Source organism: Falco biarmicus, chromosome 10 (assembly GCF_023638135.1).
Source record: "Falco biarmicus isolate bFalBia1 chromosome 10, bFalBia1.pri, whole genome shotgun sequence".
Classification (NCBI taxonomy): Eukaryota; Metazoa; Chordata; class Aves; order Falconiformes; family Falconidae; genus Falco; species Falco biarmicus.
This window is the reverse complement of record NC_079297.1, coordinates 19,339,720-19,349,933: the sequence shown is the minus strand read 5'-3', so window position 1 is coordinate 19,349,933 and position 10,214 is coordinate 19,339,720. Positions and strand designations below refer to the sequence as shown.

General features: G+C 56.1%; 2 protein-coding genes across 2 annotated transcripts; one reads left to right on the top strand and one right to left on the bottom strand.

Moving 5' to 3' along the window:
• Positions 1-5,083: 5,083 nt before the first annotated feature.
• On the top strand, positions 5,084-6,740 carry LOC130156540 (mas-related G-protein coupled receptor member H-like). The gene is made up of 2 exons (XM_056355098.1): positions 5,084-5,324; positions 5,664-6,740. The coding sequence occupies exon 2, from the start codon at positions 5,702-5,704 to the stop codon at positions 6,644-6,646; it is 945 nt and encodes a 314-aa protein (XP_056211073.1). The 5' UTR covers positions 5,084-5,324; positions 5,664-5,701; the 3' UTR covers positions 6,647-6,740.
• A 1,678-nt stretch (positions 6,741-8,418) lies between these two features.
• LOC130156154 (mas-related G-protein coupled receptor member H-like) lies at positions 8,419-10,031 on the bottom strand. The gene has a single exon (XM_056354423.1). It carries the CDS (start codon positions 10,023-10,025, stop codon positions 9,108-9,110), a length of 918 nt encoding a protein of 305 aa, XP_056210398.1. The 5' UTR covers positions 10,026-10,031; the 3' UTR covers positions 8,419-9,107.
• Positions 10,032-10,214: the final 183 nt, after the last annotated feature.

Genomic DNA, 10,214 nt, shown 5'->3' with positions numbered 1-10,214 from the left:
GAGTGAGCTCTTCTTACAGACACTTGGGACATCACAGGGAACCGGTGCATTTCTGTAGGGCTGGGTTTCACCAGACAGCACGAGCTATTGCCTCACAGCATCTTCTGCGCGGCACTTTTTCCTTCCTAGCACCACCATGGAAAAGACTTGATCAACTTCTCCTTGGAAGGTTCCCTGATTTGCTTTGTATCCCCTTCTAGATCACTATGATCCCAGGAAAAAAAAAACAAAACCAAAACAACAAAACAACAAAACAACAAACAAACCACAAAACAGAAAGCAGAGCTGGAAACGGTCTTTTACCATCTCTGCCATATGCAGGGCCAGCTGGACGTAATGCCAAACCACAGAAACATATGTGTGAACTGAAGTTAATTAATCGGCATTCTTCTGCCTGCAGCTCACACTGCGCTGCTGGGGACGGCTCGGGTGGAGAACTTCCCGGCAGAAACATCTTCTTACAACCTACCCAGCAAGCAAAGAGAACCCATACAATTATAAGAAATTAGAAGAAAATTCTAAGCAATTCTAACAGGGTAGTAACAAAAACTATGATCGATAACAAAGGGCAAGCCTTTCACCCTGGATTGTTTAAATAGCCTAGGAAAAATTCGAGTATCTTAGTGCTGAGCTTCCAAGTGTCCCAGTGAATAAGGGCACTGCCAAAGCCGGCCATAATTACTGCTGCCACCTCCAGCTCTCCAGCTCCTTTGCCCCAGATGTCCTTCCGACCACAAGTCCTTTGGGATGGCTTGCTGCAAATTCCCCGTTGGCACACTCCCAGCAGCTGCTTTGGCTGTGGAGGAGCAGACAGGGTGTCCCAGTGCAGCATCCTCTGGGAAGCCCCTGCTCGCTGAGGAAATGTATTAGGCTGGCTGGGAATAGTCACGCACTGCAGGACCATGGGCAATATACCCTGCCAGCTCAGAACTAATGCTGCTGCCAGGCTTCTCCTTCATCCCCTGCAAGAATCAACCCAAAGGTAGTAGCTTTTTCATGCCAAAGCAATGTTAGGATTAGCTAAAAGTGCCCTGCCCCGGTAACAGGCTGGGCTAAATGCAATGCAGTTGCACTGCAGCTCCATCTCCCTCTTGCTCCCAAAGCTTCTGCTCAGTCAGATTTCTGTGGGCCAGAGGGAAAGCATGCCCCAGAACTTTCTTAATCTATCTCCAGCCAGTGCAAAACGGCACAGGTCTGCAGAGCGGTACCTCCCGACTTCTGCAGCTGCAAGGTGTGCTTCACCATCCATCCTCCTCCTCTCAGGCAGGCTGAGCCCCCAGGCACCGGATCTGTGCCCAGCTCTGGGTGAGACCCATTGCAGCATCCCTACCCGTGAATGGCATGGCAGCATGCCTATGGCTCTCACTTCCCAGGTGTTTTTTCTCACTGAAACTTGTCCAAGCACGGATCTGCTTTATTTTGGCTTTCCCCAGGGTACAAACCTTGCAGAGGTGACCATGTGAACCCTCTGCCCTGAGGAGCCCACGGCACTGGGCAGCAATCTGTGGAAGCAGCTGGGGAGATGTGAGCTGTGTCAGCACCCAGGGGCTGAGCAAACCGTGGTGTGTGCTCCTGAAGTCCATTTGCAGAGATGTAGCACAAATCAATTTTACCAAAAGGCTGAAAACTTTTCTGCATGACTGAGGGGTGATGCTGTGTGCTTAAGGTCTGTTTTCTTAGAATAAAAATAGACATCTGGAGAAAAACTCTACATGAGCTGCAAAATTTACCAGTGTTAATGAGCCATCTCAACCCCTGCAAGCACCCATGTCTGCACTTGTAGGAGAGAAGGTGCCTACTGATATGAGAGCGATAAGGAGGCTCCTGTGTGACGCCTCCCCTGAGATTTTTTTACTAATAATACTTTGTAGTATGACACAGTCTTGATTGGAAAGAAACAGCACAGATCCTTAACTGTTTGCAGCAGGAAAAAAGAAAAATCCGAATCCACTAAGCAGGAGAGAAAAGAGCCATTCCCTCAAGCTCAGAGGTTGTAACGCTGACAATTAAGTGGCTTGAATTGCACAAAATTAGAGGCTTTGTTCTTTTGTGTAAAGGATTGTTCCCTGAGGTGTAAGACCATGTTAAAGACAGTCACAGGTTATGATATTCAGATTTAATTTTGCCGTCTTTTGTAAACTCTGCAAAAGGCTAGCTGCAGTATGTGCCTTTCTGCACTTCTTCACATCTTCATGACAAGAAGTTGATGACAAGGAGAATTCCCCTTTCTGACACTAAGTGGCCATGAGGATGGTGCAGAGCCCAGTGACCTCTTGCCAAAGCTGTCCTGTCCTCAGATGAATCACCCTTCCCACCACCAGAGTGGGGCTGATAGTGCCCTTTCTGTGGAGGAGATTAAAATCTGTTTCTTTTTCCCAATAACAAAAGAAAAACACCACCCCCCCTCCCCCCCCCCCCAAAAAAAAAAAAAAGAAGAGGTAAGGGGTGATACACAGCAGCGCTGCCATGCAGGGCTCCTCTGCCTGTGACCTGGCTTTCACTTTTTGAAGTTAATTTAGCAAAATCCTTTATTGTAAAAAAAAAAACTCTACAGAGAATCCCAACACACTGAAGATTCAGGTTAACCAGATGTCTTCTTCATATGCACTTTATCAGGTAAACTAAGAGACTCAGCAAAAACCAAAAGGCAGAAAACAGATTCCTATCACCCCCGGAATAATGTCTCCATCTGCTTGACAAAACCTGGGAAAAAAAAGGCCAGTTCTTTATGAACTCCATGTACCAATTTTGAAAGACAGTGATGCTTTCAGCTGCCCTCCCCATGTGTGGCAGGGAATTCCCAGTCTCTGGCCAGTTGCAATGTATTTATCTGTATTTCCCAGCTGAGTGGCTGGAGGGAGATGGATGGAAGCATGGCTGAGCTGGAAGTGGGGTTGAGGTCAGCTCGTTTGCAGCCAGCCAGCCCAGGTAATTAGTGGCCAGGGAATAGAGGGCTTCCTCCCCGCTCCTGCAGGTCGGTGTTGTGAAGCACTCCAGTGCAACTCACAGTGACTCAGAATGCTATATTTAGCCTTAAAACCAAAGCAAACAAACAGACAAAAAAAACCCAAAAGAGCCTTGAAGTCAGCACACAACAATCTCTTTGGGAGAGCTAAGGAATGGGCTGTATGTGCAGACAAGCAGTTGGGAAGACAGCTGGAGCGGTTCCCTTCTGGATGCCTGGGATACCTGAGGAATGAGTGGGAGGTTTCATTCAGAAATCCCCTGGGCACTGCAGAGGCACACATGTATGTGCCTGCTCCCAGGCTCCCAGGCTGTCCCACTCCATCCCACCCAAAGCCCAGGAATGCCGCAGTAAAGATGCTCTTTCCCTTCTGACTCTGCAAACCGGCTAACGTCTGACTCTGCAAACAGGCAAAGCTCTGTCAAAGGCTAACGGGGGTGGCTGTGGAGGCCCTGCTGGTTTTGCCTGCCTTGAAGCTGGGAAGCAGCTGCTGAATTTAGCCAGGGGGTGCAGAAGGGAGCGGGGAGAATCCCACAGCTCCCAACGGCATTCCCAGGGCTCACGGCTCAGCAATGGGCTCTGCCTATGCAGCTTGGTCCAGCTTCTCACACAGAACATGGGTGAAAGGGTCTGCTTCCATAACACAGCCAGCTGAAGGAAGGGCCTTTGGTATGAAGTGACTTTAATATGAAACCCTGCCCTTGCTGGAAGTGCTGAAACTAGAAATGTGAATGGGATAAATCCAGTCTCTTTGTGAGGCAATTTTAAGCATCCGCAGTATGTTTTAGAGCAGCTGAAGGCTGCTGCGGCAAAGAACCAGGTAGTCAGCTGGAAAAGAAGCCAAAAGTACCTCCCAGCTGCAAGGGCACCATGGCATGGGAGAGGGAAGACACTCCTCAGGGCAGTGGATCCCTCCGGAGAAGTTCTTCCATAGCTGAGGCAACCATGACCCTCACTTTACAGCCCGGCGTTGTCATTTTCAACACCACAGCAAGGTTGTTAATTGGTCAGAGCATATCGGCTATAACATTAAGCCCTTTGCAGGCTGTGCAGTGGCTGCAAGGAGCTCGGTGTCCCCATGCACCTACCCAGGGGATCCCATGGCCAGACCAGGCGTGGGGGAGCAATTGCCTCCAAGACGTTCTGCTCAGACCTGAGCAGGAGCTGTGAGCCACAGGAGGGTTTAATAACACCCAGACCAAGCTCAGGAGCCACATCCCAGAGTGTGTAGGCTACCAAAGGGGTGGGATCATCTAAAAACAACCAGAAATGCCCCCAGACTGAGGAGGAGGAGGATGTGCCCCTGGTGAAGAGCTGGGATGGCTGCAGCTCAGTCTAGCAGCCCACTGGTAGGGGGGCACAGCACCCCGAAACCTGGTCTCTAATAGCTTTCACTGCATTACTAAGGGGTATTAGCAATAATCAGTCTGGGCTATAGGTGCTAGTAGCATTGTAAGCTGGCTGAAAACATCTGTTTGTTGTGCTTCAACTGGGCTGTCAAGGCCTATGTTAGACTGACAAGAAATGCGAGTTCTTGGTTCCAGTTTGAAGGTGTGCTCCCCTGGGCCCAGGGCAGGTTTCGGCGATGATCCTCCTGCTCTTCCCAGAAAGGGAGTTTCTTCTGAGAAGCACCCAGCCACCCTGCCAGCACTGCCAGCATCACCACCACTGCCAGCACAGCCAGCACTGCCAGTATCACCAGTGCTGCCAGTGCTGCCAGCACAGCCAGCATCACCAGCACCACTGGCATTACCAGCAGTACCAGCATCGTGCTCTCCTGCTGGAGGGGCAATGACCCCTGGGGATGCTGAGGTCTGGGGAGCACTGCGAGAGGCAGGGGAGAAATGAAGAGCGGGAAAAACCTGCCAGGAGAGGGAAGGCAGTCAGGGAGCATCTGTCCAGGGAGGAGTGTTCCTAATAAGGAGTAAACGAGGAGCCGTTCACAAAATTCTGCTTGCAGAGCTTTCTGCTTTCTGGCAAAAGCCACTTCCTTTGTGGCAAAACAGGGCAAGATGAATAAAAACAAGGAAGCGGAGCTCTGACATAGCCACAGATACAAAGCCATTCCCGACTCCCCTGCAACCCCGCTGCAGCGGGGGGGGGGTGGGGTAGGGGGGGGTGGGGAGCTGTGCACGCTGCCGGGGGGCACACCAGGGACAGGACACGGAGAGGAGCCAGTGGGACAAGAGCGGGGACCTCCTGGTGACCCAGGGGACTTTCTTCTTCTAGCAACGCTCCTGGGAGGATCCACGCCAGGATATGGCTCCGAAGGAAGCATGAGATGCCAAGACACCAACGCTGATCTGCCTGAGCCCAGCTGGAAAGACAGCCCTTGCCTGCTGCTTCATCTAAGCTAACAGTTAAGTGCAATGTTTTCCTTCACTTCCTTCATCCCACCTCCCTTTTCTCCAGCATCCACTCCCAGCAGCTACCTCCCTCCCACCTTCTCCTAGTGACCGGCAGCGGTCTCCCCAGGTCCTCTCCCCACTGCCCTGCGCTTGCCTTCTGCACCTCCTGGTGAACCTCCCTCTCCCTCCCATCTCATTTCCCTCTCCCACCCAACAGTCCACCACTCCCCTCCCCAGCACATCCCGCTTGCCCTCCACTGATGCCTTTCCAGCAAGGGAGCTGGCAAGGGGCCACACAGCTCAGCCCCAACTTCCCCAAGCCACTAACTCCCCGTCTGTTCTGACCGCAGCTGGGGACCACATCCCACCTCCTGCCCAGCATCCATCCATGGAGGTGAACAACATGTCCTCACCTCCCACACCACCCACGCCGACCAGCAATGGAGATGACCAGTGCAGGATAGATGTCACCGACGTGGCTGTAGACATTGTCACGCTGCTCATCTGCCTCTGTGGGCTGGTGGGGAACGGGGCTGTCCTCTGGCTCCTCGGCTTCCGCATCCGCAGGAACCCCATCACTGTCTACATCCTCAACCTGGCTGTCGCTGACTTCACCTTCCTCCTCTTCATGGTCACCTCAGGCCTCCTCTACATAATGGAGAACATCTCCTGCTCCACTGCTGTCCCCCTGGTGTACCTGAGGTCACTTTTCCTGCTCTCACTGTTCTCCTACAACATGGGCCTGTACCTCCTGACGGCCATCAGCATTGAGAGGTGCGTGTCCATCCTCTGCTCCAGCATCCGCCACCCCCAGCACTTGTCAGCTGTGGTGTGTGCCCTGCTCTGGGCCCTCTCCATCGCTGTCATTGCTGCAGTGACTTCCCAGTGCCTGTTGCACGAGCATGAGCACTGCCGGATGGCTCTCATCTCCATGTACGCCCTCAACTTCCTCATCTTTGCCCCACTCATGGTCATTTCCAGCACAATATTCTTCATTAAGGTCCTGTGTGGCTCCCAGCAGCGCCAGCCCAGGAGGCTCTACATCGTTATCTTCCTCACCGTCCTCTTCTTCCTCCTCTTTGCTCTTCCCCTCAGCATCTGGAATTTCCTGCAGCAGTTCAGCTACACTGTTGCATCCTCCCAGGTTGTTTTCCTGCTCGCCTGCATCAACAGCAGCATCAACCCCTTCATCTACTTCTTGGTGGGGAGCTGCCGGAGGCACTGCTCCTTGGTGCCCCTCCAGGTTGCCTTCCGGAGTGTCTTCGAGGAGCCAGAAGACCACACTGCCTGCAGCAATGATACTACGATGGACACTCTGGCCCCAGCCTGCTGAAGCCTCTCCACCACTCTGCTTAAGTGCCCCAGGACAGTGCCTGAGATTTTCCTTAAGTAACCACAATAATAAATGTCTGCAGTATTTTCCCCGATGTCACCTTCTCGTGGTGTCATTCTGCCCCCCACAGAAGAGCAGAGCGGAGACCACCAAAGTCGAGGTGCGGAGAGATGCTCAGCGTGTCGGAGCACGGCTTTCCTCCTCCCTACCAGCCCACCCCAGGTCCCAGGCCACTGTTCCCCCAAGGGGAATGTGTCCCAGAGGACCATGTTCCTGAAAATCCCCTGCTTTTTGGGATGAGCGTTGCTTTTGGGAAACTCATGTGCAGCGTAGGGGTAAAAGCTGTTCAGCATCCTAAACCCCTCTCCCCATCCCACATCCCAGCAGCTTCAGCACTGCCGGCAGGGGGGGAACTGCCCCCACAACCCTCCCCTCCCGCCGGTACCCTGTTCCCGGAGCTCACAGCTGCCTGATACCAATAAAGAGCATCGTGCACCGTACGGTGCCTTCGGTCCCTGTGCCAGCACTTACTGGCTTCGACTGTGTCCCGGGGGTGCGGGCTGGGGGCGGGGGGGGTGGGGTGGGGTGGGGGGAGATGCACACATGGCTCATGCTCACCACGGCAAAACCGATGCCATCTGCCCGTGGCTGGGACTATGCTGGCACACCGGTGAGGGCAGGATGGGCCCAGGGGTTCAGCCCTGTCCCCAGGCTGTGTTATTAGTATCACAGCAACGATCTCCCCAGATATATTTTTTTGAATGTTGTGAGCCAGGTGTAAAGGACTCTTCCTTCTGAAATTCTTCTCTCCCCTGGCATCGGCAGGCTGGAGCATTTCTCCTTCAGCAGGCGAGGACGATGCAGCAGCAAGGGGAGGAGGAGGCCGTGACCCCCAGCCCGGCCACCACCTCACAGGAGCAGGCTGCCACCTCTGTGGGTCACCACAGGCTCTGCAGGCCACCACTCACCTCCCTGGGGCTTTGCCGAGGTCCCAGCGGGCCACAGCGGCAGGGAGGGCTGGGGGCATGTGGGACAGTGCCGGAGCCAGCCGCGATGCGTGGACTGGATGGCTCCGGACCAAATGCCACCGTGCCGTGCCTCAGTTTCCCTCAGTGCCATGGTGGGGGCAGGATGGGTTGTGGCCCCCATTCAGGCTGCCCGGGGACACGGCGAGCTGCAGCCTCCTCCTGCACAGCCCCGCTGTCATGCTGGGGCTGCTGCTCCTCCTGCACCCCCCGGCCACCTCCTGCACCTCTGGCCACCTCCTGCACCCCACAGCCCCACCATGTCTCACACCTTCCCACCAGCCCCCCACGTCCCACAGCACCCATGCAGCTCCCTCACATCCCACACTCTCGGTGCAGGCCCCCCCCCCCCAATGCAGCCCATCCCAAATCCCGGAGCCCCCCAAAGTCCTGCACCCCCCATACAGCCCCCCATGTCCCACACCCTCAATGCAGCTCCCACATGTCCCCCAGCCCCCACGCAGCCCCCACATCCCGCCGCCCACCCCCCCGCAGCCCCCCCACCAGCCCCACGCCTGAGGCTCCGGTGCCTCCCTGCGGAGCTGCTCACACCCCGTGAGGCTCTGGGGGGGCTGCTTCTCGGGGACACCCCCCTGCCCCCCGCAGAGCGGCACCCCTGCGGTTTCCCCCGCCCCCCCGGCACCTCGAGCGGCGGGAGAGGAACGGGAGGCGGCGGATGGAGCCAGCGGCGTTTATTGGGGCGAGGGGAGAGGGGCTCGGCCGGGGGCTGGAGGGGGGCGGGGGGGCCTGCCGGACTCCGTCCGCCCGCGCCCCGAGCCCCCCAGAGCCGCGGGGGGCGGGGGGGCGTCGGGGCTGCCGCCCGCTTCCCTCGCTGGGGGGCAGCAGAGCCCAGCGCCGAGCCGGGAGAGGCCAGCGGCGGCCTCCGGAACGGGACGGGCTGCGGGAGGGGATGGGGATGGGATGAGGGTGGGGTGGGGATGGAGATGGAGATGGGAACGGGATGGGATGGGGATGGAGAAGGGGATGGGGGTTGGATGGGATGGGGCGGGGATGGAGATGGGAAGAAGGTGGGACGTGGGTAGGATGGGGATGGGATGGAGATGGGACAGGGGTGGGATGGAGATGGGATGGAGGTGGGAAAGGAATGGGGAGGGAGATGGGAATGGGATGGGGTGGAGGTGGGATGAAAATGGAGTGGGGATGGGATGGAGATGCGATAGGGGTGGGAATGGAATGGGATGGGATGGGTTGGGATGGGACAGGGAAGGGGTTGGATGGGATGGGGACAGGGAAGGAGTGGAGGTGGGGAGGGGGACAAGATGAGATCAGGATGGAATGGTGATGGGATAAGGGATGGGATGCATCCCAACACACAGCTGCAGGAAGGTGATCTACAGGCCTGGCCAGGAGTGAGGGTGGGCAGCTGAGGGTGAAGCCAGGGTGGGCAGCACAGCCAGCGTGACCACAGTAGCCTCTTAGCTGGAGATCACAGTGACCCCCGTGTCTTCAAAGACCCTCCGGAAGGCAACCTGGAGGGGCACCAAGGAGCAGTGCCTCCGGCAGCTCCCCACCAAGAAGTAGATGAAGGGGTTGATGCTGCTGTTGATGCAGGCGAGCAGGAAAACAACATGAGTGGATGCAACAGTGTAGTTAAACTGCTGCAGGAAATTCCAGATGCTGAGGGGAACCCCAAACATGAGCAAGAAGAGGACGGTGAGGAAGATAACGATGTAGAGCCTCCTGGGCTGGCGCTGCTGGGAGCCACACAGGACCTTAATGAACAGGATCATATTGGAAATGACCATGGGTGGGGCAAAGATGAGAAAGTTGAGGGCATACATGGAGATGAGAGCCATCCGGCAGTGCTCATGCTCGTGCAACAGGCACAGGGAAGTCACTGCAGCAATGACAGCGATGGAGAGGGCCCAGAGCAGGGCACACACCATGGCTGACAAGCGCTGGGGGCGGCGGCAGCGGTACCAGAGTGGGCAGAGGATGGACACGCACCTCTCAATGCTGATGGCCGTCAGGAGGTACAGGCCCATGTTGTAGGAGAACAGTGAGAGCAGGAAAAGTGACCTCAGGTACACCAGGGGGACAGCCGTGAAGCAGGAGATGTTCTCCATCATGTAGAGGAGGCCTGAGGTGACCATGAAGAGGAGGAAGGTGAAGTCAGCGACAGCCAGGTTGAGGATGTAGACAGTGATGGGGTTCCTGCGGATGCGGAAGCCGAGGAGCCAGAGGACAGCCCCGTTCCCCACCAGCCCACAGAGGCAGATGAGCAGCGTGACAATGTCTACAGCCACGTCGGTGACGTCTATCCTGCACTGGTCATCTCCATTGGTGTCCGGCACCAGCGATGTGGGAGGTGGGGATGTCCAGTTCACCTCCATGATGTGAGGTGGATGTGGTCCCCAGCTGTGGTCAGAGCAGATGGGGAGTTAGCAGGACCCTGAAGGATATCTCGGGGAGAGGGGTTCTGGTGATGTGGCACAGTAGGGCTGGGGACAAGGGGGTGACGGGAGGGCTGGGGAGGCGGCTGCCTCACCACTGATGAGCTGGGGGGGAGTGTGGAGGAGAGG

Coding starts and splice junctions, on each gene's coding strand:
- LOC130156154 (XM_056354423.1), bottom strand. CDS start 10,025: ATGGAGGTGAACTGGACATCCCCACCTCCCACATCGCTGGTGCCGGAC.
- LOC130156540 (XM_056355098.1), top strand. CDS start 5,702: ATGGAGGTGAACAACATGTCCTCACCTCCCACACCACCCACGCCGACC.